This window comes from Pseudopipra pipra, chromosome 20, assembly GCF_036250125.1.
Source record: "Pseudopipra pipra isolate bDixPip1 chromosome 20, bDixPip1.hap1, whole genome shotgun sequence".
NCBI lineage: Eukaryota > Metazoa > Chordata > Aves > Passeriformes > Pipridae > Pseudopipra > Pseudopipra pipra.
In genome coordinates, this window is record NC_087568.1 from 4,153,115 (window position 1) to 4,180,799 (window position 27,685).

Consider the following 27,685-nt stretch of genomic DNA (forward strand, 5'->3'; position numbering starts at 1 on the left):
CCTCCGCCGCGGGATACCCGCCCGCAGGCTGCCCCCCCCACCCCCGTTCACCCCCGCACCGCGGCGGGGAGACCCCCGTGAGGCGGGAGGGACGCGTGGGGCGGGGAAGGACGGGGGGAGAAGGCGGGCGGCCAGCGGGGGAGTGAGGCGGTGAGGCGGAACTAGGTTTGGCGGCGGAGGGATCCGAGGGGCGAAGCGCCGCGGTGGGAGGGGGAGGCAGGGCCAAGATGGCGGCGCCCTGTGGGCCGAGGGAGCCCGGAGTGGTAAACAGCTGAGGGGAGCACAGGGACAGGTGAGTGCGCCGGGCCAGCCCACGGCCCGGGCGACACCGCGGGCAGTCGCGGGGACGGAGAGGAGGAGGCAGAGCACAGGGACGAGCGGGGGAGCAGGGAGAAAGGGCTCGGGGAGGAGAAAGGGAAGGGGCCGGGGGGATGGGGAAGGCAGAGGGGGGATATTCCCCCTCCGTCCACTTTCCTGCCTCACTCCGTCCCCTCTCCTTCCTCCCAGCCAGGCTTGCTCTGGGGCGCTGCCTGGAGGGCTGGGGGGGTTCTGCCCCCCCCCTCAGGGTCCCCCCACCAGCCCTTTAATTGTGCGCGGTTCGTCGAGAAAAGGCTCAGCATCCTCCGTGCAAACGCTGAGTAAACGCTTGCAAAAGCGATTTTCATGCTTCCCCTGCGTCGCTGACTCGCTGAGGAGGTTCCCCCGTCCGGGGTTGGGCATTAAATAAAGCAGTTGGTGAAGTCTGTCCCCTCGGTGAGGAAGGCTTTTCTCATTTCCTTGCTCGTGGGTAGGTAATGTGAAAGTCAGGATGTTGTTTACTTCTACAGTAAAACATTTTGCTTCCTGTTATCACAAAGAACTTGCGGGGCTGCAGTCCTGAAGTTTTCACCCTTTGTTTGCTATGGATGCAGCCTCTGTCATTGTTTTATCAGTTTAGTCAGAGCTTCTCTCCTGGCCGTTCTGTGTTGGTTGTTTTTTCTTTTTAATGAGTCTTTTACAAGGCAATGAGTGAAAGAAAGAACATGCCTTAAAGGAATGTATGATTCAAAACCCATGGAAATGACCCAGAAACTGAGATCAGGTTTCCAAAACTGTTTCCAGACCTGCTGTTTCCAGAGAACCTTCCAGTGGATGCTAATACAGGTTTTCATTCTTTGTGTGGTCTGATCCTGCAGTTTCCTGGCATTAACTCCTGGGGATAGTTGTTAGAAATCTGTCAGAATTGAAGCACTACTGAAAGTAATCCTGTGAAGTGGAAAAATTCCTCTTCAGTTTATATGTGTGAACAGCTAGAAACTGAATCTAGGAAAACTCTGGAAGTTTTAATAATCACTGCAGACACTGGGAATGAATCTCTCTGTTGACTTTGGTAAGCAGCAATCAGATACTCTGCTTATCAGAAACAGCTACACCACGTTTTAAGTTTTAAATAAAATCAGGGGCTTAAAATCCTTTGCTCAGTAAAACAGTTTTTTGCTTTGTGTTTGTTTGTTCATTTGTTCTGGATTTTTTAGCAGCCCGGTCAGCCCAATCCTACATTTCCTTTATGGGGAATTGTACAGACTTACCCAGATGAAAATGTAGTCAGAATATCTAATGTGTCATGAGACAGGCTTTAATTAAAATGATTTTATCTCTGGCTGTGTTTAATCCTGGCACCTTAACTCTTTGTTACTTGAAAATTTACTTTTATGGTGGCTAAAAAAGTAGCATTTTTAAAGGATTCCCATGTGAGATACACTGGCCAATTGCAGATGTTTTGGTGTTGGAACAAATATTTGGTTTTAGTAGCTATTTGTAGTTTTAAATGGATGCTGGCTCTTGTTTGGAGCTGGACTGCTGGGATGTTGACTTGTACTGATTCCTGAAATTCTTCCAACTGCCAGACACCTACTTGTTAGTCCTGACAGGAGCTGGGGATGTGATTCCCAGTCAGTCTCTGTACGAGCTGAATATGTGCACACACTCCTGTATTTATTTGACATTTGAAAAAGATACCTTTTCCTTTATTAGGAGGAAATTCTTCCCTGTGAGGGTGGTGAGGCCCTGGCACAGGTTGCCCAGAGAAGCTGTGGCTGCCCCATCCCTGGAAGTGTCCAAGGCCAGGTTGGACGGGGCTTGGAGCAACCTGGGCTAGTGGAAGGTGTCCCTGCCCATGGCAGGGGGTGGAATAAGATGATCTTTACTGTCCCTTCCAACCCAAACCATTCTGGGATTCTCTGATAACAAGCAAATTAAAATAAATCAGTGGTGGAAGCAGGGAAGGGACCAGATTCCGTGGCATGTTGCAGACAGGTGGATATTTAAGAAAGAATGTTACAGCTTAGATCTTGATCTGGTATGTAGCTGCTGTATTTTATTTTCATGTAGTTTAATAAACATAATGAGGACAAGTAATGATGTTTCCTTTGTTAGCATAAGCATTTCTTTGGGTAGCACATTAAGAGTAAAGAATTGCTGTCATTTTCCTGGGCATTATACACGTTTTGTTTTCACTTTAACAGTTACACATCATTTGCTGCTGTTCTGTGTACTGCTGACTTTAATTCTTGGAGTAGTTAAAATGCCTCAGTGAGTACATCAGATAGTTTGCAGTGATTTCAAGGTTTACTGAATTGCTGCCTAACTCTGTGAATATTTTAAAAGGTTCCTCTTGGGGGCAAAAAGAAAAGTGCTGCAGAGATTTAGGAGTCTCGCTGCTTGTGTTGGTGCCAAGCCTGGAGCTTTCTGTTCACCTGTTTGTAGCTAAAAAAGATTCCTTAAGTAAGTTGGACTTACTTTCCTTGTGTAATGTTAATTACATTGGTACAGAAAACCAGGGCTTGTTCTTATTTATTTATTTGCTATTAATATGTGCAGTTGGGTGGAAGGAATGAAATAATTCCCTAATTCCATTTAGTAGCTGGCTGGTTAACAGGGCTCCTGCCAAAGGGTGAGGTGTCAGCCCTGCCGTGTTTGGGCTTTTTTAGACATGGGTTACTTTTAAATAATTCCCTCTGACAGAAATTTGATGAGTAGCAATTAGCAATAGTGTATTAGCACAGCAGAGAGTCAAGAAAATCTTAAAAATTGCTGAGTATGATTTTTTTCTCTTTGTTTGGGGTTATTGGACTTTTGTGATCTTCCTGTTCCCACATCAGTTAAGCACCTGTAACAAAGTGAATGTATTTAATATCAAGTTATAACTAAATAATTACTGAGTTTAGGAACGGGGTCTTGGATCAGATCTTAAAATAACCAGAAGAATATTTGCTATTAGAAGCCAGACACCTTCATTCTTTAAAAATGAATAAATAAATTAAATTGATTGTACTGTCAATTGTAGTGATCAGTTTGAACAGAGGTTTGGAGTTGTTATTCCTGGGTGGTGAGAAAGGGAATACTCAGCTGCTTGCTTTCCTGGGCCACCAGTGGTTTTTCTCCCTGCTGTCACTTTTCATTCATTTCTTATGTCACTTCTGTGATGGCAGTGTTTACTTTAACTGTGGGGAAAATATAAAATTGAGTGTTGTTAGGAAACCTAAAACAGGCTTTGATTTTGTGTGTTGGATGGGAGGGAGTGAGGCTTGATCCTTTATGAGCAGCATTTCAGAGGTTGGAGTGAAAAGGGCTGCTGTGCTGCCAACCTGAATTTTTCTTTGGAAACAACAATTGCTGTAAAATCCTTCTGTCCTCATTCGTGGCTTTTGCCAAAGCAGCACCTGAGCACCTGAGCTGACCTTACCTGCAGTGAAATCAGGTGGAAAAGTGTAAGTCTGGAGGTTCTGCTCTCATGGTGGTGAAATCCCCCTTTTCTCTTGGAAGGGGAGGGGGAATAACCATTCACTGCCAGCCCCAAATTTAATTTATGATTAATGAGGAGAGATAAAATGCTGGTGTTGATCCCCCACCCCCAGAAGAGGTGCTTCTGGTGTGTGGATTTGTGTGTTGTTGCAGCAAAGGGTGTTGTGGGAGGAGGGTGTGTTTGTGGTGTGTGTCCCCCTCCTCCCCACCCTTTGAGCAGCATAACTGGCACTACCAGCTGCTTTTTCATTTGGCTTGAGATAAAAATACACTGAACAGAAGAACATCTTCTCTTGACAGAAATACTTACAGAAGTCCTAATCTTTGGGAATACTCTGCTGTTTCTTTCTCTGTTTAGCCTTCTGCAATTAATAATTTTGTAGTCCTTGCCTTTGTCTCGAGTTTGTAGCTTAAACTGTTTTGTGTTGTGGTTAAATTAGCTACTGAAAAAAAAAATTTTAAATTGTTTCTTGGTTTGTTGGCTTCTCCTTTTCCTTCTGTAAGCTGGTTCCAAGGCTGTATTGGTACTTTAAATTAATACTTTTTGCTACAATTTGTCTTTATGAGAGCTCTTGAATATAAGAATGAAAGCTCTTGAATATAAGAAGTGCTACTGCTATGTCTTCCAGTGAAATGAAAATGTTGCATTTCAAAAGGTATTTAAACAGATTTATTTTACTCTTTATGAACCAAGTGCCAAGGATCTTTTCATATAAAACTAATTTAAAAGTTAGTGAAGAGTCAGTGAATCAAAACACATGGAAAACTTACAGACTTCTTTCTAATCCTGTTAGTTCCAAGTATGGCTGCAGGGATGTGGAATTTCTTCTAATGGGGAATGATTGCAATATCTAGGGATGGAAGCATCTTGTAACTATGTATTTGAGCAGAAAGAGGTGGTTGTGATATGATACTGTAAAGATTTAAGGGATATCCTGTTCACCACAGATGTAGCAATTCCAGATAAAAATTACTGTGGCATCCAGTGGAGGATGTCACTGTTTCACAAGGTGGTGGAAGTCCCTTAACCTGCCCTGTCCTTATCTACAAGATTTGAAAATCACATCCCAAATTCCTGGTAGGACTGTGATAAATCATTCTGACACCACAGCCCCTGGGAGCTGAACTTCATCTGCCAGAACACAGCGTTTTCTGACTGGAGTTAAAAGCCTGTTGCCTGTAAAGTAGTTACTCAGCTGTCTTTGCTTTAAAAAGTGGGATGAGATTTAAGGCTGTTGCTGGAATTTCCTGGTTTGTTCATTTGTTGGGCACAGCAGAGCCAGTGTGATTAGAGGATCTCAGTCTTATTTAGAATTTCACTTTAGAGGAGATCCTGCATTGAAAAACCTGTGATTTAATTTTTAAAATTGCAATTATTTATATATTGTGGGGTGACAACTTTATACCAGTTTAGTGTAACTTCAACAGATAAAGTTGCACCTATTGAAGTATTTGTGTGTAGTATTGTCATGGTTTGGAGTGTGGTTTGAAATACTTTTATTAATATTTCAAATATGGGCTTTTGCACTGGAGACTGCTCCACTTTAAGGTACTCCAGGGCTTGATTGACAAGTTTAAATAAACGATGCTGGATTTATTGGCACAAGGTCACTCCAGCCATCTGTTTTAGTTGAGGGAGCTTGGGAAATGATCCGTTACCTCCGTGTGTGTTATCCGGACCGAGCTGGGTTATCAGCCCTGCTCTTATCTGATGGCAGCCTTTGTTTCGTGCCAGCACAATGGCACAAATCCTCTTACCTGCTCAACATTTCAACTGGTGTTTTTCCCCATCTGTCTGCAAGTGTGTTGTTGAACCTGACTTCCAGACCCCATCCAGAGGGTCTGCAAAGGTCTGTTTCTTGATTTCGTGCTGTAGCTTTTCCTCCGGCTGTGTCAGAATGAGCGAAACCTGCTGTCCAGGTTTTTACTGGTGTGACGAAGATATAATATAATAACAGTATTACTCAAGGAAAATAGGAAATAAAAGTATTCTTTTCACTGGTAGGGGGTGGGGGGTCAAAGAGAAAAAGTGTTGACAGGGTTTTTATGGGGTAAAAACACAGAGACCGGTGTTCACGCTGCTTTAATTCTCAAAACAGGTTTTGCTTGCAGCTGGCCTGGGGGTGTGGTCAGGCCTCTCTTTTGTTAACAAGACTTTAAACAACTAATTCAGGCTGCTTAGGGAGCTGGTGAATCTATTGCTTCACCATAGCTGAGACTGTGTCCTGATAGAAATGGAGGGATCTGTGTCAGTAAGGCCTTTTTGGTCTCAAAGGTGGTGTTGTCAGAAATAAAGGAGTAGATTCTCTGTAGGGAGCTGCTTTTCCATACATCCCTCTGAGTGCAGTCTGAGTGTCTCAGTAGAACTGTCATTGAGTCAATTCAATGTCATAACAGTTACTAGAAACTCAAAAAGCATCTGACTCCTGAAAAGGAGTAACAGAGGGAAGGCTGGCTCCTCAGGTTGCACGGATGAGTGGCTTCAAACTTTTTGAAAGGATGGTGTCACTCTTTGAGCATTGTTTGTCTTCTAAACAGCAAGTGCTTTGAGGAAGAAGTTGGGAGACTGCACAATGTAGAGAAATAAAAAAACAAAGCAGAACCCCAAACCACAGCAAATCCCAGCTCTAATTTTATGGAATCTATAGATTATAAATCCATTCTGGTTTGAGCAAAAAGTAACTTTCCCCCCACTTCAGGTTGCTGGTTTTTTATTGTAAGTCTTGCTTACACCACCAGCCAGTTTTAAGTCTGAAGGTTTAAGGTCTTGCCAGCATCAGGCTTGGAAAAAAATAGCATTTAAATTTGAACACTTCAGTGACCAGACTGTGCTGGCTGCTTGGACATGAGCTTTTATTTGGACTGTGACCATTGAAAACTGAGGGTGGGGTGTTTTGTGTCCTGAAATGGTGAGTACTGGAACACTACAGCAAGTCAGTCCCCACTGAAATGCCTGTAGTGAGAGTGGTGCCATATTATCACCTTTGAATTTGCAATCCATGCCAGATTAAGTAAGCTGATGTCTGGTAGCACTGAGAAAAGTGACCTTGGGCAGTTCTGCAACTACAGAGTGATATGTTGCAAATGACAAAGTTTACTGGTAGCCACGTTAACTCCTGCTGGCCAGTAACATTGTTAAGTGTCAGTTTTCAAGAAGGCAATATGTCTATAAGTAATTAGAACATTATTTAAAATAGAGCACTGAGCTATGTGGTCCTTGGCTAATGCCTAACAATGTTTTGACTAGAATCTAAAGGCTTAAATTAACTATTCTAGGTTCAGAATAGAGGAGGATTCTTTGTGTGTAAGATTTTACCTATCATAAATACAGCTCTTCAGCGGCTTGTGAAGGGTCACAGTACAAAACTAGAGTCTTGTGAAAGCCATCTAGTTGGAGGCAATTGCACAGCTTAACCTGTGGACAGTTCTGGAAAGGGCAGCTGTGCAACACCTTTTGGTGTTTTTCAGAGTGAGGGCTGACTTTTCTCATGCAGGAGGGATGAGGTGCATCTGTGTAAGGAACTGAATGCTGTTCTGACTATACACAAAAAAATAAATTGTACCTTTTCTTGACCTCTTCCTGCTTTTTCTTTATTAGTGATCATGAAAGGTGTGTGGCTGACAACACTGCAGACAGAAGCTCAGCTCGTCCACAGAACAGGTGCTGTATAAACCATTGCAGTAAAAAAAAGGATTTTGTGTGTAAACTTGGGACGTGTCAGTCTTGCCTTCCATGGGGGAAGTGAACAATGTGGGCTGGCTGGAAGCAGGAGGGAAAAGAAACCCTTGCTGATAAAATTAGGTGTGATGTGACACCAGATTCTTTCTGCCACTGGAAAAGGTTCAGCACAGGATTTTTACGGATGAAGAAAAAAAGCATTTTGTGGTAGGTAGATGTGACACCTGAATCCCTCTGATGCTGGGACATGGGAAGAAGCCATAAGAAGCCATCTCAAAAGCCTGAAGAGGCTCAGGTTTGTTCCCACTTATTATTGAGGACCTGGCCAGTCATGTTATCTGCACACTGTTGCATTTAATACTCTACACAGTTTCTGCACTGCAGAGCTGTTAGTGTGTCATTCACCAGTCACACACGTGAAAAGAAAGTGTGTTGTGCTGCCCAGCCTGTGGTTTGGTGTGCCCAGGGTGGCCAAGGGCAGCAGCTGCAGTGACCCTGACTGAGTTTCCCAACAGCTGCAGCTTGGCCATGTTTCAAGTCTTAAAGCCCAAATCTGTTGGTGTGAAACAATGCAGAGCCCAGGGCAGCAAATTCCTGATCTGGTCACAGGGCTGGAGAAGGATCTGGAGGTGTGTGTTTTCTCCAGAGTTTAGTTCACTATGCAAAGGACTTGAAAGGTGGTTTGAGGAGGAATTGCTGTAAGAGAGCAGGAATGGAGGAATGGACCTTAGCCTTAGTTTACTAAGCTGGAGAACAAATTAAAAAATATGGTAAGAGAATGCTCTGACAGTCTAGATATGATTGCCAAGGTCTTCTGCAAAACAGATTACTGTCTTTTTGAAAAAGGGGGAGAAAACCCTGCTAATAACTCATTGTTTTTTTGGATACTATTCTCTTACAGCTTCTATTGCAGGTGTGCAAACTTAAGCAATCCTTTCAGTGTGAAATGGGCAACATTGCAGAAAAGAGATAGGAGAGATGGGAGATCTAAGATGGAAAAGGAAAAGTTCATTCATCTGTTTTTTTTTCTTCTCTCCTAGTCTGGTAGAGAGACACCAATGAGGAACTTCCTGAAATTTTGACCTCCACATTCATGTCAGTACGTGCATCATGGCACAGCAGGGAAATGTTGGTGAGCTCCTCTCAATGCTGGATTCTCCAATTCTGGGTGTCCTGGAAGATATAACAACTGCATTCAAAGATAATCTCGTTTGTGGTATGTATGCTTTTATGTAATTCCAGGAAGGGCTTTGCTTTTACACCAGTAAAGGTAGAATAATGTGGGGTTTTTTCTATCAAACCCTGCCTTTGCAAATGCAGCTTGAAAGAAACTCCTTGATACTTGGGTTTGAAATTGCTTTAAGGATTTAAGCTTCTCTTCAGTTCATTTTGCTTAATGGCATGGCTTCTGGAAGGTCTGTTATGTAATTGTTAAAATACTATTAGAGGATGACTGGCTTTTCCTGGGGCACAGCCTCAAGTGGGAGCTGATGAAACTTTCTTTGTCGAGTGTATCTAGAAAGAATTAGGTGGCATCCACATTATGAGAACCAGTGGGATTTTGTTAATTCAAAAAAAAAATAAACAAAACAAAGCAAAACAAAACAGACCCAGACTTTCTGAAAAGTGATTGCTGCTGTTAAGGCATCACTTGTGCTGACAGAGCCTTTTTAGAGCTTGAGAGCTCTGCCAGTGTCCTTGTCCCTGAACTTGCTCTCCTTTATCTGCTGAAGGGAGAGAACATAAAGTTACTCCTGAACTCTTTACCTGTACTGGGTAAGATACCCTTGCAGTTCAGCTGCCTGTAGGTTTTTCAGGTTAGACAGTAATTGTTAGTTATTAAAATAAATGGTTGCTTTCCCTGAGCCAAATGCAATTGCTCGAGTGGTTTGGAACCAGGAAATGTAGTCGAGAGGTCTCATTTTCCCAAAGGTCTGGTAAACACCAAGTCCTGCTTCACGTTATAAGTTGTGTAATAGTTGTTTAAGAGTTCTGCAATGTCCCTGTAGCAAATGCTTAGTTTTTGGTGTATTGAGAGGTTTTTCCCTCCCTTTTTTCCCCCCAAACTGACAGACCGTGGGCCTATGCTTGTCAACAACCTGGTGGACTATTACTTGGAAACCAATTCTCAGCAGGCACTGCATATCCTGTCCACGCTGCAAGAGCCTCATGACAAGGTAAAAACAAATCTATAATGTTATGGCAGATTTTAGCCTGGCACTGAGCAGCCTTTAAATAGCACCTCTTAGAACTCTGGGGTTCTGGGCTGGTGTAGAATTACCTTGCTGTAGAGATGTAGTATCTCTGTAGTAAGAGTAGTTAAGCTTTAAAAAAAGTTCAAAGGTCTCCGTTTCTTGAGTTGCTTAAACTGACCCAATTAAGCAAAGAACCTCTATAAAGGAAAGTTTTCTGAGGACTGATGTTGTCTCTTTGCAATGCTCCTGCTGCTTGGTCAGTCCTGGATGTGTTGGCCTAAAACAAATATGGATATTTTGAGAGCAAGTAAGGATTTTTAAGTAGGTTGGGAATGACACAACAGATTGGCTGCTGACCAGATTAGTTTTTCATTATTTACTTATAAACATTTCCAAGTGCAGTGACTTCTGGACTGACTAGTTTGCATTTGTCTACCAGCACTCTTACAGTTATTGCTGGGTTTTATTTCCTCTTGGATCCTGTGTCTTTGTAAAATGCCCATAGTTTCCATCACTGACAACGGCAAACTGCTGAATATAGATTGGTGAAAAAGAACATAGAGCAATTAAATATAAATACCTTTCCTTTTTCAACCACTCCCTGCAAAACCCTTTATCAGCATCTACTGGACAAAATTAATGATTATATGGGCAAAGCTGCTACTCGTTTACCCACTCTCTCTCTGCTGGGACACGTGATAAGACGACAACCATCTTGGAAACATAAACTTTCTCAAGCACCTCTCCTACTTTCATTACTTAAATGTCTCAAGGTAAGAACTCTCAGTGTTGTCCATAAAGCACCTGATGTAAACATACATACTTGCAATGCAAGGCATTTGATTTGTGTTTTGGTGTCAGTTAAGCCACAGTGGAATTAATGTGAGCTAAATACCTTGTGCTGATCCTTTTATTGCTGACAGTCGTGTTTCTAAAACCCACTGTCACTGTGTATCTGTGAGTTAGGGAATTTTATTAAAACTTTTTAAAAGTAAGTTAAAGAGGGCCCCTGGTGAAGTTGATGGGTGTCTTGAACGTGAACTTAATGAGAAATACAGTAATTTCCCATTGGTGCATTCTGAATTTGTGCATGTAAGGTAGTGTACTCTACTTGCAGCTTAGGTGAGCCATGCAATAGCTCATTCCATAGTGAAATTACCTTGGAATTAGCAGACTTTTCCTTCTTAGCTACAGACATGCTGGATTACAAGGACATAGCTGTTTCCCCATGCTTTGTGGTTTTTTTTTTTCCCCATCTGCAAATTTATCAGTTATAACATTTTACAGTACTGGAACAGTGAATAAAGAATGGAAAATGCTTTGAGACCTAGAATGCATAGTCAGTAATGGAATTTAATGTGGTAGTGAAGAATTCACATTAAAATCACATTTAAGTGCATGATGTAGCCAAGTGCCAGTGCTCTTCAAAACAAAACCACTGATTTGTAACTGCCAAAGGAGCAGCTACAAGTGCTGTGACTGGAACTCCTGATGAGTTCTGCTACCCTTTGCAGTGGGATTGAGAGAGGAGTGAAGTGAGTCAGAGAGCTGGTAGGAGTAGAACAGAGATGTGGAAGTGCTTGGGATGTGTACAGAGGGCTTGGGACGGGCAGGAAATGTGCTGTAATAGTTTATGTGTGACTGAGGTAGACATACAGAGGAAGAAAAATCCCTGACACTGAATATGTCCCATCAGCCCTGGTGGCTCCTGGGAGATACCAGAGCAGCTGGTGATATCTCCTGGGAGATACCAGATCCAAGAGCAGCTCAGTGGCACCTTACCTCTGTTCTGTACCCCCTGTGCTGCCAAAGCACAGGAACTACCAAGGAAAATATGCTTTAAACTGGGGAAGCAAGTGGGGACTCCAGTGGGAAATAGTTTTAACATTTTCTGTGTCCTATCCTAAAATCTGATTCCCTGATACTGTTCCATGTAGCCAAAGGCTTTCACTGACACATCCCTTTCTCACAGTCCAAGCCAAGGCGTTGTAGCACTGTTGGATTATTGCTGGGTGAAATATCCAGCAGGCAGAGCCATCAGCCAGGTTAAGAGGAAAGCTTTTGACCCCTGTGTTGGTAACTGGCCAACACCCTTGAACACCCTGATCAGATGTGCAGTTCCTGAGGCTCTGAGTGCTGTGTGTTCTCAGCTCTGGAAAGGAAGGAAGGCGACACATAAGATGCTTCACATACCAGTAATTTTTTTTTCTCTACTCAGTTGTGGAACTGTGGTGATGTTCCCTTTTGAACTAAGGCAAGTCTTTATGCAGGAAAGCAGCAGAGTAGGAGCAGCAATCCAAAATCTTGGAGTTGTTCCAGATGAAAAAAAACCCGCAGTAATCTTGGATCATTAAGTTGTGGTAGGGTTCAGAGGGACTGTTTCAACAGAGAACTTTTTCCATGATGATGACTCAGCGTTCACTTCATCCTTGGAAAAAATGAAGTTCAACACTTTTAACTAATGCAGGTTTTTTCCCTTCTTGCAGACTGACACAGATGTAGTAGTACTCACCACAGGTGTCCTAGTGCTAATAACCATGTTGCCAATGATTCCTCAGTCTGGCAAACAGTACCTTCATGATTTCTTTGGTATCTTTGGGCGTCTCTCAGCCTGGTGCTTGCAGAATCCAGGTGAGATTTCAACTTTGTTGCATGCAGTTGTGGTTTAGCAGAGTCCCTGTGACTTGTATGCAGTTCTTTTGTGAGGCTCTTAATGGTCTGAGGTTATTTAAACACAGAAAATGATGTGTTAAGCCCACAAGCTGTTCTGTTCTTCAGTAGCATCTGGGAGTTCTTTGCTCAAAATTCAGAGGTCTCTTAGATTCTTCCATGTGGTGCTGTTACTACATGAAGTTTCATTGAACCAAAATGCTACCCTGATGACAGTGAAAAGCAGAGATTGATCTTACTGGATAGAGAAGGGAAAATGCTACCATTTGAGGCAGATATTTGGGAATTTGAGATTCCCAGATTAAATGGGGAGGGGAAAGAATCAGCATATGTAAGAGTTTATTTTAACGTGCAGCTAAATATGAAAGTGTTGGTAAAACTGGTCTTCTCATTTACAGCCTTGGCTCTGCTGAATTTGTTGAGAGGGGTCTGATATCTAACACTGGCAGTATCTGTGTGTGTGTCTCATGGCTGAATGAACAAATGCTGTGTTAAGCACATAGAGATGCTATTTAGAGAGCAATTCTGCATTGCAAGTAGGATTGGAACTTTAAGATGGATAGTAAGATTCAAGTCTGTACTGATTGCTTTTTGTGGATACAAGCTTTTGGTTTTTACCTTTGAGGTAAAACAAACCTTAGTTTTCCTTTTTAAATCGTTCTTACCAATTCTGGCTCTCTGTCTAGAGGGGTTTTGGGTTTTAACTTGAATAAAAATGTGTGCTTTGAGAATGACAGGACACTAGTAATTAATGGTCCATTTTTGTGTTTGCTGTGAGCTGATGAATAAGTGTTGCCTGTTTTCTGAGAAGACTTCACAGTTTCACTAGGGACTGTTTGTACCTCAGAAGACTTGTCCCAGCTAACGTTTCAAATTTAAAAGTTCTTTTGTTTGCATTCTTAGGGGTTTTGTTCTTTCCTCCAATGTAATGAAAAAGATTTAACTACTTTTTCCAGGTCACGTGGCAGAGATTTATCTTGTCCATCTTCATGCCAGTGTTTATGCTCTCTTCCATCGTCTCTATGGAATGTATCCTTGCAATTTTGTCTCCTTTCTGCGTTCTCACTACAGTATGAAGGAAAACTTGGAGACCTTTGAAGAAGTAGTCAAGGTAAAATGCTGCTCATGTGTACATATCTGACACATAAGTATATAAAGGCAGGTATTTGCCAATTGAATACCAGAAATTTGCCAGTTTAGCTGAGGGCTGCTAAACAAAACAGATTAAAAATTGGACTGAAAGCTCAGTTGGGAGCAAGATGAACTCTTGAAGCCATGATGTGAATTAGCTTTATCTGTTAAATGCAACATTCCGAATTATTGGGATCAGTGGTTTTCTCACCAGTTTTGTGCAGGTCAGTGCTGTGCTGATAACACATCCCTCTTCTTGCTCTTCTCCCCCAGCCAATGATGGAACATGTGCGAATTCATCCAGAGCTGGTGACTGGATCCAAGGACCATGAACTGGACCCACGAAGGTATATATATATATATATATATATATATATATGTTCACTCTGCTCATAGGAAGGGCTCTAAATGAGCAGCTTTCAGTGAGGTTATTGCAGGTGTGCAGCAAAACCTTTTCTGTGTCAGCAGCAGTGTGTGCCCAGGGTGTTTTGCCACCCAGATTCAGAGGCACACCAGGTAAACACGTAGACTTTCTTCATCCCAGCTTACAGCTGGATGAACAAGCAAAAGCTGTTGTGAAAGGCCATTAACAGCAGTGTTGGGGTTCTAAATTCATTTTGTGTCTGGGATGGAATCTGTCTTCTACTAAACAATTGACTTTGTCTTGTTTTTGTGACTTAATGATCAAACATCCTCATAAAGTTCTAAGAGTTTGCTTATAATGAATAAAGTGAATCTACCAGGACACGCTTCATTGGCTTAAGGTTTGGGTCATACTCCTTTTGGTTTGTTGAAGTATTTGGGATTTAAGTGTTTAAAATGGCTTCAGTGTGTCTTGTTTTGGTACCTAGATATTGGTTCATTTAACAGATCAGTTCTTTTAACAGGTATGTCTTAACATTATCAGCTGTATTAGATTTCTTTAGCAATAGGCTCATTTGCCTGCAGCAGCACCACTTGCTGCTTTTCTCTTGTCTCCACAGGCCCAGCCACTGAAGAGGAGAATTTGACTCTTGTTGCTGCACTGTAGTGCTCTTGCCCTGCTTTTCAGAGCCACTAGGAAATCACTCCTAACTGGGAACCCATTGAATGTCACAATGCTCAGTTTGGCAGGGGGGAGGGTGGCACCACTAAGGAGCACAAAATTGGCACAAAACTACCAGTGGAAGCCTTCTGATTTGGTATCTTGGACATAGAATATCTTACTTTCAAAACCAACTCAGCCTTTAATAGACAGCCTTCTGGGCTTTTTGTTCTTTACAGTGAACTTCCATCCCCTGAAAATATTGGGTGGATCTAATCTGGCTGCTTGATTTAGTGAGAAATAGTTTTCAGGATGAAGGAGGTAGTAATATGATATAAAACCCTAAAAAACATTCCCCAAACTTGGGAGGAAAATCACAGATCTGAAACTGGCATTGCAGACGGTGTTTGCTTAAATAATATAAGATTCCCTCACTGCTGGCATGTCTAAATTTTGACTACCAACATCTGAGTCTAGTTGAGCTGATTTCTACAGCTGCTGAAGCTCAGGATCAACCAAGTCTTCGTATGCTGTTCCTCCTTTCCAGAGTGCTCCATGGCAGACCTTTGTGGATCTCTGTGTCCAGGCTGTTTGTCTCCTCTTTGAGACCCCCTCTTACAAGTCATCTGGTTGCAATTTCTGTGTGGTGCCTTGTTCCAGTTTGGCTGGGAGCATGCAAAGCTGTCTGGAACAAATGAGCCATCCTACAAGCCAATTCCTCCTATGGCCAGGAACTCTTTGTTTTTAATAATCATTGACTAACTTACTCTTTTGGATCCAAAAACTGTCTGCAGGTGGAAAAGACTAGAAACTCATGATGTTGTGATAGAATGTGCCAAAATCTCCCTGGACCCTGCAGAAGCCTCGTATGAAGATGGTTATTACTCTGTGTCTCGGAAACTCTGCACAAGCTTAAAACATCATCAAACTGACCCCAGTGCCAGCTCTTACATTGACATACAGAGCAGCTATGGTAAGACCTGTCTGATGGCTAATCAATACTCAATTGCTGGAGGAAAACTGGCCCTAGAGCAAAAAAAAAAAATCTTACTGATTTATCCCACACAGTCTGATTCTTAGGCACCAGAAAAAACCCCATCATTTAAAAAAAGACATATATAGATACATGTGTTGTACATATTCACAAAGTTGCTTTTCCACTACCTCTTCCTCCCCTGCCTTCTCCATCCCAAAAAAACCAAACCACCCTAAAAAATAAAGCTGTTGTATGCAATATGTTCAATAGATACTTCTTTAAGCTGGAAGAAAAGTCTCTTGTTTGCTACCTACAAATGTCTGTTTTGAAAGGATTTGAAATGCTTTGGTTAAAAGCCTTTAAGTCCTAGCCAGAAAAACCATGGAGTTGTATTTGATGGGTTGGATACTTTTAAATTTTAATTCATTATTTTTTTTTAAACTTTCAGGGACTTCTACCCCGTACTCCACTCCTCGGCTAACACTATCACAAATGCCAGGGCAGCTACCTCAGATCCTGAGCCCACAGTCCTCGAGGCTGTCAACTGAGCCACAGCAGGTAAAGCAGAAGATGAAGCACAGCAACCTTTCATGCTTTGCACTTCCATAGTTTCTCGTGACAGCCTTAAAAATTCACGTTTCTGACAAGTGCTGTGAATTCTTCAGTGCTTTGTGTACGTTTCAGATTTAATCCCCACCTGATTTCCTGTGTGAGAGCCTGGATTTGGGTGCTTCCCATGTTCCTTTTCTGAGCTCTGATGTGTGTTTTTGTTGCTGTGGCACAGGTCACCATCTGGAGCCCTTCTGCAGTGTGTGGTATGACCACCCCACCCACCTCCCCTGGAGTTGTCACATCAGAGTCATCCCAGTCTGCATCACAACCTTACAGCAAAGCTTTTGGCACCTCTGGTACGTGCTAAATTTTGGAATTTAGGCTTTCAAGGTTTATCATAATGGAAATTCTGGCTTTAAATTTTACTGTCAGCTTCTTAAATGGGAATGATGCCACACCATGCCATTTGATAGGCTTGAGTTGTGCCTTCTGGGAACTCAGTACCTCCTCATTTAGAGCAGTGCTGGTGCAAACACGGAGAGGGGAAATGCAAGAATTCAGTGCCAAAGTCTGAAGCAGCCTCTTGGAAACTGTGCACTTTCATATTGATAAACAGTTGAAAGAGATTTAAGTAAATGGTTGAGATAGTGTTTAAACATACAATTCTTCACATGAAATAAATCAGCTGAAAGGAGGAAGGGGGAGCCTGCTGAGAAAACTTGTGCTCCTTTTCAGCAGGGGGGAAAGGAACACCTTTGGGAACACCAGCCACATCTCCTCCTCCACCCTGCACTTCAGATGACTTTGTGCATGTTTCACTCCCTTCAGCTGCTGCCACGCCTCCTAAAAAGGTATTACAAAATTCTTCTGCCAAACTAATCTGGTTTTTTTTCATTGACTTGCCTTATATGCAGTGACCATAACTGAGAAAGAAAAAAATCAGAGTGACTGGTTCATAAAAAATGCTGCATTTCGTTGCAAAAACTCATTTTCTTCTAAGTTTAGACAACTATTGCCACTTCCAGTTGCACAGTTTTCAGACTTCTTACATGGGTTTGCTGTTTAAGCCATCTGTTTGCAGTAAAGTTCTTTCTGTGAAACTGTCCAAGAGGTTTATTTCCAACAATACCTAATGCAAGTAATGTATTTCGGGTTTGTTTTGTTTTTCAGGAGGACAAACCAGATCCTGGGAGGCCTTTACTGTACCGACAGCAAAATGTCATAAACAGCGATAAATCATTGGGTAAACTCCATTTTCCTCTCCCCATTACTTGTTGTAAACAAATCTGGGTTTTATTGACACATGTTCCAATTCCCAAACACTTTTCCACAGGTTTTTATCTTTTTTTTTTTCCTCCCAAGTTCTTTGTAGTTCCAGGATCCTGCCTTAACTGTGGTTCAACTTAAAACCTTGTGATGCTTTTGATTTCATTTTAACCATTCACCTTCAGAAAAGTAGCTTGCAGATTTTTTTTTTTGCCTGGCTCTCATGCATTCTTATGCATGTTTAAATATACAGATCTACACTGAAGGCTGGAAAAGAATATTTATTTTTTATAAAAGCTGATTCTTTGAGGATGAATTTTTTTAATTAGAAGCAGCAAGTTGTATATGAAGTGTTACTTAGTGAAGTCAGTTTTATGTCTGGATCAAACTGTAAGGATAGATATGATGTTCCCTTTTAAAGGCTTTTGGAAAAACTTTGTTTCCTATCTACAATTGTATTGCTGTACTTGAACCTTTTGTTAAAGTCCTGTGGAATATTGAAATCAGCAGTGGATGGTTGAGGAACTCAACTTTTAATAGGTAAATCTAGATTCCATTTTCCATTCTCTGTCATCTACATCTGTGACAGCTGTAGGAAGGGATTTTAGCACTGTCTTTGAGACTTCTGTGCTGTGAATCTTTACTGCCTTCAAAGTGGAGATGACAATGAAATTTAAAGCTGGTTTTCCTTGGTGTAGTTGTGTAGGAATGCTGGAATCTGAACTTTCTGAATCCCAAGTTAAGAACAGGCAAAGTTTTTCCCTGGGCTCCTGTTCTGTGACTTGAGCTGAGTGTGAGGTTTCTGTCCTGGGTGCTCTGGGGTGTATCCCCCTGGCAGCTCTCTCTGAGTTTTGATGAGTAGCCACATGTTGGTGAGTTTTTATTACATCAGATGGCTAAACTTCCTTTATTCAGGCAAGTGCTGTGTCCTTGTGGAGCCAGAGCAGAAGCTGGAGGGAGGTTAATGGGAAGGTGGAAGTACAGCCACGCTGCACATGAGCCACCTTTTTTATTCTAGTTATTTAATGGGTTAAATTGCAAACAGCGCATCCTTACAGAGGTTGTGCAATAGCAAATGTTAAGTTTACAAGATTACATTTTGGGATCAGGGCTGACCTGTGACTGATCAACCTGGTTTCCACATAGAATGGAACAGCAGTCAAGTAACTTCCTCCTTTGAGGAAGCATCTGAAGGAGGGACAAGCTTATTCCAAGGATGTTGCAGCAGTAAAAGACTTGTGTTTTGTGCTGTGCTAAGGCTGGAGGAAACAGCACCTGAACAACTAACTTTTTGGTTTCCTTTTTTTCAGACATACCCAGTAGTAAAAGTTCAGTAACCTTAAGTGATCTCGCAGAGTTTTTGGGTGGTTTGTCGTTTGAAGACAGCGCTGAAAAGGACAGAGAGGAAGGTAATGCCTGTCACCCTTACCTACATCTGGGCTAAGGAAATGTCTGTAATGCTGAAATACAAGGTGCATAATGGTGCTCCCCTCTCTCCTCAGATGCAATATCTAAAGAGATCTCAGAGATCACGACCGATGCTGAACACATGGTGCCTAGAGGAGGGTTTGACTCCCCGTTTTACCGCACAAATGAAAGTCTGTCAGGCTCTCAGAAGAAAACCCACTCAGCCGTCTCCAGTGTGCAGGGACACAGCCAGACCTCTGAGCCTTTAACATCCCTGGACAAGCCTGGGCCTGAGAATGCACGGGAAACACCCAAACAAACGTTTACTCCCATAGACAAGCCCTGTGGAGGCTCTGGGGAAAGCCCTGCTGGGAACAGGGAAGGAACCTCTGGGGAGACGAGTATCCTCACTCCCAGCCCGTGCAAAGTACCAGCACAAAGAAGGGTGGTGTTTGGGAGTGGGCAGCCTCCCCTCTATGAGCACCTCTTCGAGGTTGCATTACCAAAGACTGCCTACCTCTTTGTTGGCAAGAAGACTGAGGAGCTGCTAAAGAAAGCCAAGGGAACCCAGGAGGATGACTGTATGTCCTCGACTTCTCCCGTGGAAGTGCTGGACAGACTGATTCAGCAAGGAGCAGATGCACACACTAAGGAGCTGAACAAGTAGGTGACTGAAAATAGAAAATATTACTTCACAAACTTTCTCGTTACTCCTTTTTGTAGTGGCTTAATTTTAATAGCTGTGCCTGAAAAGGAGCTGCACAATTCCCCCATATTCTTTTTATACCAACTGACCTTAATTGTACTTTTACTGGGCTGTAAGCTCTTTTGAGGTGCACATTGTATTTTAAAGTGACTTGCAGAGTGTTTTTTATATTTAAACTTAATGCTGCATTTTCATTTTTCAGACTGTCTCTGCCAAGCAAATCTGCTGACTGGACTCACTTTGGAGGTGAGGAAATTTCTCATGTGTTTTGGCAATCTGTTTCTCTATTATTAGACTTGCTTAAACAATGACCTGCATACCTTTTGTTTGTGTTTTTTATAACTAATGCTGCAAAAGCTGGTGCCCTCCATTAAGTCATGGTTTATCTGCTTAGCAGATAGACAGCTGTGTTCCAGTGAGATGAGCTGCTATTTTTCATCTTGCAAAAGTGTAAACTGCCCTCCCCACAATTCTAGACACTTCTGCTTTTGACCATTTCAGACCTGCTGGGCTTCAGAGTGGTGCTGATCATCCAACACATCCTTCCACCTCCTCACTACTAGTTGAATCTAAAACTGATGATTGTTTTTCTTGCTGCTTCACTTGTGTGGCTGTCATAGTTTTGTGCTCTTAGGCTTCTGTGGTGATGGTGAGCTTGGCCTTTTTTCCTTAATAAGAGGAGGAATCCATTTGAAACGCACAGACGTGTCACTTTGGGAAAAATGTTTACAATTTGAAGTCAGAGGTCAGATAGAGCAGATGGATTTTTAAATCTAATTTTTTACTTCAGAAAACACTTCCCGTGCGTGGAACAGGCCCAGTGCAGTCCAATAAGCTCTTCTGTGTCCCAATCCAGGTTCTCCCCCTTCAGATGAGATCCACACCCTGCGGAACCAGCTGCTTTTGCTGCACAACCAGCTGCTGTACGAGCGCTTCAAGAGGCAGCAGCACGCCCTGCGGAACCGCCGGCTCCTGAGGAAAGTCATCAAAGCTACAGCTCTGGAGGAGCACAACGCTGCCATGGTGAGCAGGGACCCAGCTCTAGCACTGATGGAAACACACTGGTGCTTCACCAGTGTTAATTGGTCTGGCCAATTAAAAAAGAAGGCTCTTTTCTCACCTTTTTGAAGTCAGTGTTTGTGGAATGACTCGTGCGCTGTCATTAAAGGCAGTAGTTTCTAATTGACTTCAGGCAGCTGAATCAGTGGCTGCCTTCATACTTGACCCCTGCCAGCATTTGCCTATGGATAATGTTAAAGGCTTCCCTGTTAGTGGAGCAGTTGTTCAATGCCTGGCTAGACACCTTATTGCGTATTTAAAGAAGTATTGTCCCTGGTTGAGGAATAATAGCAAAACCTGAAAACTGCAGTGTTCTTTTCCTGTTCACTATGATAGAATCTGAAGTTTTAAGTGCATTGAAGGATGTCTCATTACAGATTTAGGTGTGTTTCATTCTGTATTTTCATACTATAGCTAATTCCATCAACAGTTTCACCTTCTGGTGATTCACTACAAGAGCCAAAAGTAGACTTCGGAATAGATTTTGGAAGATGAACTGTTCTTTCAGCTGTGAAGCCCAAGTCCCTGCTGAAAGCATGAGAGGCAGTGGAAAAATATGTTACTGCTCCTTGTGCCTTTGGATGTGGCTGTGAGTTTTCAGCCTGTCCACTCTTATCACCATTTCATCTCCTTTTCAACCAAAACCAAACCAAACCCCAAAAGCCTTAAGAACATGCTCTATATAAAGTGTTCTATGTGTGGAAAAGTGTTTGCCTGCCCTGCTGGTAATGGACAGCTTTGCTTGGCTGGTGCTTTAGAACAGGTGTTCTAACTCATAAGCAGGTGCCTTGTCTGATGCTTCATGTGGGATTCTTAACAGAAAGATCAGCTGAAACTACAGGAAAAGGAAATCCAGGCTTTGAAACTGAGTCTGCAGAAAGAACAGGCAAGGTACCACCAGTTTCAGGAGGAACATGATAATATAGTGGCTCAGCTTCACAGCCAGATCAGACAGCTGCAGCACGACCGGGAGGAATTCTACAACCAGAGCCAGGAATTGCAGGTATGAAGCATGAACAAAATTGTTGTCTACTTACTGGTTTTAAAAATAACCTTCTTAATAACAAGGCATGAAATATCTGAGAGAATGCTGTACGTTTCTGTTAGAGAAATTGTCTTAATTCACAGTAAGGCAGTGCACAACTGGAAGTGCTTTTATAGTTGTTTTGTCCTGTCTTTAGTTTGGAAATAGGAAAAGGCAGTGTCTTGCTGGTTTGGGGGCTTTCACAAGGGCTCAGTATAACTTGATTTCCAGTGCTGGGGGTTACAGCTTTCCAGCCCTGTGCCCTTGCTGTCCTTGGTGAAGTTTCAGAACCCTGAGTAATTTTTTTGTCACTTGAACAGACCAAGCTGGAAGACTGCAGGAATATGATAGCAGATCTGAGGTTAGAACTGAAGAAGGCCAACAACAAGGTGTGTCACACTGAATTGCTGCTTAGCCAAGTTTCTCAAAAGGTAAGAAGAGTCAGTGTTCCCAGGGTCCCTTTGTGTCTTTCTGTTTATTTTTTGCCTGATAATTTTCATCAGATGCTTTTTCTTTCTTGTTCTGAAAGAAGCCCGTGCTTAGTTCTTTAGGGTCTGATATTAATTACACAAAAACAACACAGAAAAATGTATTTTGGTGAAGAAACCCTAAACTCAGTTCAAGGGCTTCTGAGTCTTCTCATCTTGGCTGCTTTTTCCACAGCAGGAATTTGCAGATTGAGCATTATGAGCTTGTATTAAATCTTGACAACTTGGAGATCTTATGTCAGAAGTTGAATGGAAATTAGAAGTTCTCTATGAAAACTAATTTAACACTATTTAGGATGCATTTGATTCTGGTCTTTGTGTCCCTCCTTTGTAAAAATCCCCTGTGAACACAGTGCCTGTCAGCTGTGGCTCTCCTGCTGACCCATCCATCCCAGTGTTGGATCCTGTTCCCTTTCTCCTTCCAGCTTTCCAACAGTGAGTCAGTGCAACAGCAGATGGAGTTCTTGAACAGGCAGCTGCTGGTTCTTGGGGAGGTCAACGAGCTGTACCTGGAGCAGCTGCAGCACAAGCACACAGACACTACAAAGGTATTGCAGAGCTGCAGGGGAGGGCTTTTGGGGAGGCTTCACTTGAGGGCATCACCCAGCATCTCCCAGCCTTGGGTTCAGAAGGAAATGCCTCATAACTTAACAGATAACTTTGTTCTGAAATTGATTTTCAGGGATTTGATTTTGTGTTTGGTCTGTTCAGATATCTGTGTGCAGTGTAGGTTTAAGGAGTATTTTCAGTGCCCCTTCTGAAAGCTAAAAAGGGGTGGTTGGGGTACACCTGAAATCAGTTTTAGCTACTTGATATAAATTCTTAGCAATTTTTTTTTCCAAAGGCCAAGACTTTACTGTGCTTGTAACGTAATTGACAGCAGATGGTTGGTAAAGTAATGTAGTGCAATAGTACCAGAATTTGGAGAAAGATCTTAACTAGGATTTTACTGGTTTTCATGAGGTGCTGCTTTAAAACAAACATCTTAGTCTTCTCACTTAGTCATTTTCCTATTAAAAGTTAGTAGTAGCTTCACTAAAACTTCTGTGGTTCATATGGTTTTACTTCCTGACTTCAAAGAAACCTTTTTTAATTAGAAGCAAGTAAATTACACAACAATATAACTGTTTCTGCGTGAGAGAAAGTAATTAAAGAAGGTGAATAATAAGCCAAAAAAAGGCTTTTACTGCTGTTTAATGAACGTCATGTTGCAAAAAATGGATTTAAAATGGAGTTTGTCTATTCTAATCCGGTGCAGAACTGGCAAGTTTGCTTTGATGAAAAGAGCTTTTCATAAGGAACATTAATGTGCTAATAAATTCCAGTGATGTGTAGTTATTTTAATAGTGTACATCCTCAGCACAGCCAGTTTTCTATATCTGTTTTTAGAAGTGCTGCTTTTATTCTATCCTCCTTTAAAATGTGCCTATTTGTAACATCAGAAACATGTCTGAACATCAGTAAAAATAACACACTATCAAATTATGCTTTAACATGGTGTTGTTTGCTTCGAGGAGGTTGAAATGTTGCACGCTGCCTTTCGGAAAGAACTGGAGAAAGCAAAGTCCTGTGTTCAACAGCAAAGCCAAAGGCTCGATGCTTCCCAGAAAAGGATAGCTGAACTGGAATCTCAGCTTGCAAAAAAGGACCACCTCTTCCTGGAGCAAAAAAAATACCTGGAAGATGTCAAAATCCAAGCAAGGTAGGGGCTTCCTATGTAACATTTTAGCTGTGCTTTCTCATATGTGTTATCATAGTTGAGGCAGAATCTGGAGACACTGGACATTTTGGTTTCTTTTTCTGTTCAGAGGTCAGCTGCAAGCAGTAGAAAGTAGGTACAAGGCCCAGAAAAGAATCACACAGGCATTTGAGCTGGAGATCTTGGATCTGTTTGGCCGTCTGGAGAAGAGCAGCCTACTGAAAAAACTTGAAGATGATAAAACAGAAGCAGCTGAAGCAGCAGAAGAAAGGTAAGTGTGGTTATGTAAAATAGGCAGGACTCATGAATGTTGGTATCCTTGTGGGATTCCTAGCACTTGGATGCATCACCCCAAAATATTTGTGTTGCTCCACCTTTTCGAGATTGAATATGTTTTTTCAGGACTCTGCCCAGGTTGACAACACTGGAAGTGCTGATGAAGTACTTCTCAGATAGCTGAACTGTTACTCAAATTTGAGAGAAACCTCACTTTAATCTACAAATTGTTAGGCTGTTGTTCAGTGTTTGTTTTACATCTGTCTGCCTAAAGCATCTGGGTAGTGCTGTACTTCCCTTCAGATTGTGCCTTTTTTCCTACACCAAATTCTGCCACAGCATCAGGGTCATCCCTTGCACTGCCAGCTTGTGGTGATCACTGTGCTTGGGTTAGGTAAAGGAAAGACCTCCAGTCCAAGAAAGGTGTACAGATCTCTTCCTTTGCTGTAACAGATCAGGATCCAGTTGCATTCTGCTGTGGGATTATTGTTTTGGACTCAAAGCATTGGGTGTTGCAAAGCTGAGTGTGTGACACTTCTGGTTACCCTGTGTCACTCCTGCTTTGCCACACAACTATGAAAAGAAACCTGTTGAAGTACATACTCAGTAGCAGAAATGGAAGGTAATCAAAGTAAGCTGCCTTGGCCAACGTTTCCCTCTCCATTGTTTATTTGTTATGATTTCCTTGACACTGTATCCTCTCTCTTTCCCAAACAGGGTGGACTGTGGTAATGAAGATACAGTGGCAGGAAACAGTGAAGAAACCATTGGTAGAAATGGAGAGACCAAACCTCCCAGCACTCGAGGCAGCAGTAGCAGTAAGGGTGGCAGCAGCAGCGAGCTCTCCACCCCAGAGAAACCCCAGAACCAGAGGCTGAGCAGTCGCTGGGAGACATCCGTGTTGCTGGAGCCCTCGTCCACTGTCCCTCTGACTGTAGGTTCACTCCCCAGCTCCAAGAGCTTCCTTGGAATGAAGGCACGAGAATTATTTCGCAACAAGAGCGAGAGCCAGTGTGATGAGGAGGGTGTGACCATCAACAGGCTGTCTGATGCTCTAAAGACTGAACTATGTAAAGATCCAAGCATGGAGTCGAAGGCCCCTCCGAGCCCCGATAACCTCAGCCTCTCGCCCAAGCTCCAGGAAAGCAGTGTTGGACAGCTTCATATCATGGACTACAATGAAACTCATCATGACCACAGTTAAAGAGGAAGATAGTCAATCAGTGTTATTTTCATATTCTTGGCATAGAACAGGAGGCGTGAGTGCAAGTTTAACTAAAAGCTTTTATGTTTCTTTGGTCTGAGCAGTGGCTCATGCAGCGGAGCAGGATTGATGGCCAGGAACGGAAGGAGGCTGCTGAACGAATGCAAAGTGGATTTTTGGGTCTGGAATTGAAATGCCCAGCCTAACTCTTGCTTCTTTCTCCAATTCAGTCCTTAGCAGCGTGTACTAATTTGAAGGGACAACTGGTAGCATTTGCAAGTATTTTTGCCCTTTCTCCCTGTCCCCAGTTGAGTGGCTGCGTTTATGAACTTGAGTGCAATATGAGGCCAAATTAACATTTGTGAGTCTACTCTGAATGCTTTGTATTTCCTTGCAAGCTTCCAATTTAGAGCAGTTGGTTGTGCTGCCTGTCCAGGTGACTTCGGTTCCTTTCATCCTGGAAAGAAGCAGCACTAGAATTTCCAGTGCATTCATCCAAGGGTCTCTATTTTGCCTGTCCATTGTCCCACATCCCTCAGTCTTCATTAAGTTGGAGTCTGATTGAATACCCAAATGTTTAAAGATACTGTACCTCTGCAAAATGATTCATTCACCCTAATTCATGATCACTGTTTATATTGTCCTTAACATTTCCTGGAAAGTTACATTTGAACAGACAAAAAGGAACTGGAGCTTGTAATGCAGAAGAGACCGTAAATGCTGAAGACTTGTTAAAACACTAGCTTCTGATCTTCTTGGTATTTTAAGTGTTTGCCTGACAGACTGTTACTGACCTCAGACTGGTTTGTATGGGAAAGCAATTGGGGTGGGAGAAGAGGGAAAAGGAAGCTTTACTGAAGTAGGGAGAGCATGCAGAACCTGGATGTAGAATTGCAAGCTTATGAAGATCTGCAGAGGAGGATTTGTTTCTCTAATCAGGGAAATGTGCTGCCTGATCCTCCTTCACAGTTCTGCTCTTTGTTCCTGGTCTGAGCAAGACCACCATGTGTTGAGTCCAAGCAATTGGCTTCGTTCTTCCTGGGAATGCGTTCAGAATATGGTTTCCTTCGAGTGCTCTTCTGCTCAGGCTGCAGCACATTTTTCAGCTCAGCAATGTCAGTTTGGCTCTAGGTCTCTGCCCTTCACCCTCATCCTGCTTCCTCAGAAGGCAAGGCTGAGGAGGAATCCTGTTCAAACTGGGAATCAGAATCCTGGTGTGAAGCCTTTCGATGTTAATCAAGTCAATGATGAGCCTTCTGTGAAGGAGGATTTTGGGATCAGGGCTTGTCAGTGGTCAGACTCAATCTCCTTCGTGACAGAGCAGAGTCTGCTGTTAGGAAGGCAGAGTGCTTGTTCTAAATGTTGGATGTGTCTGGGGCCGTGTGTGCTCGGACACATCAGGCTTCACCGTCACCCTCACACGTGGCCTCTCCTCTGAAACAGTCTGTGGGTGGCAGCTGCTGTTCAGGAATTGCCTCACATAGAAATCAAGTCCAAGAACACTTGCATTTGTAGTTCAAATCCCTTCTTAACCCTGATAGGAACGAGGCTGTCAAAGCAGCTGGCACTGTGCTGGCTTGCTCCTGACAGGACTTTCCCCCCCGTTTTCCGCTTCTTCCGTAACACCCAGGGTCTAAATACATTTCTGCCTGTCTTAAATTATTTTTCCGTGTCCTTTGGGTTGGTCAGTCGGAGCCCTGAGAGTAGAGGTTGAACTTCAGTGGTTGTGTCCAAGCTTGACTCTGCATGGAATAGAGAGTAGAGAGTTGGTTGTAAGTGACAGACTGGTTTTGTCGACATGTCTTTAGCCTTTCTCAGACTTAGTGGTAGCAAACGTGGTAGCGTGTGTTTCGGGAAGATTTGGAGGTTTCCTGCCCCTTTCCCCACCGGATCCCAGCCCCAGGAGGGAACGGTTTGCACATTGCCCTGATGGGCTGGGATGCTGGACAAGCTCATTCCCCATCCTGCCCTGCCCAGCCCGGGGGTGTATCCGGCGTTCTGAGGAGAGGTGGGTTTTGTGTCGGTTACAAAAACGCCCTGGCAGTGACTCAAGCTCGTTGATAAGGTGACTTTATTCTTCTTTTAAACAGGATTTTAGCATCAGGATAGTAATGGAAACCACTTTCGGTTTGTTTATGGACCACAAAGATTATGGAGGAACAAAATTTTGCAATTATTTCTTTTTTTTTTTTTTTTTTTTTGTAAGTCTAAAAATCGTGGATCTGCTGTATGTAGTTAACTTGCAGTTTGTTTGAAGGGGTCCCATCAGTGAAGTGGAAACAGATTTTTTTAACTGACTGCTTTTAGTTAAATCTAAAATTGCTGTCTTTGTCAAGTTAATCTGTTCCCTGCCTCGCTCTTTGTAAGCATGTTAAACAATCCACATTAAATGCCATAAATATGAAAAACGAGGAAATGGTACAATCGTAAGCTAAAGAGAACTTAAACCAAAAGGAGGTTTTGCTGTCCTTATTAGAATGTTCTAAAATGTCAAGGCAGTTGCTTGTGTTTAACTGTGAACAAATAAAATGTATTGTTTTGCACTA

At 42.7% G+C, this 27,685-nt stretch overlaps 1 protein-coding gene across 5 annotated transcripts; it reads left to right on the forward strand.

The window, feature by feature from the left end:
- TSC1 (TSC complex subunit 1) lies at nucleotides 1-27,685 on the forward strand. 5 transcript variants are annotated; one of them, XM_064676820.1, is made up of 23 exons: nucleotides 1-292; nucleotides 7,382-7,444; nucleotides 8,503-8,678; nucleotides 9,536-9,639; nucleotides 10,278-10,430; nucleotides 12,144-12,288; nucleotides 13,284-13,438; nucleotides 13,732-13,805; nucleotides 15,277-15,455; nucleotides 15,907-16,016; nucleotides 16,243-16,366; nucleotides 16,746-16,861; nucleotides 17,181-17,253; nucleotides 18,587-18,685; nucleotides 18,779-19,346; nucleotides 19,592-19,635; nucleotides 20,246-20,412; nucleotides 21,269-21,451; nucleotides 21,793-21,903; nucleotides 22,386-22,508; nucleotides 23,475-23,662; nucleotides 23,769-23,930; nucleotides 24,653-27,685. In XM_064676820.1, the coding sequence occupies exons 3-23, from the start codon at nucleotides 8,573-8,575 to the stop codon at nucleotides 25,137-25,139; spliced, it is 3,471 nt and encodes a 1,156-aa protein (XP_064532890.1). In that variant the 5' UTR covers nucleotides 1-292; nucleotides 7,382-7,444; nucleotides 8,503-8,572; the 3' UTR covers nucleotides 25,140-27,685. The 5 variants fall into 5 exon arrangements, with proteins under 5 accessions (XP_064532890.1, XP_064532893.1, XP_064532892.1 ...); XM_064676823.1 differs by having other exon boundaries at nucleotides 23,478-23,662; XM_064676822.1 differs by having other exon boundaries at nucleotides 16,749-16,861.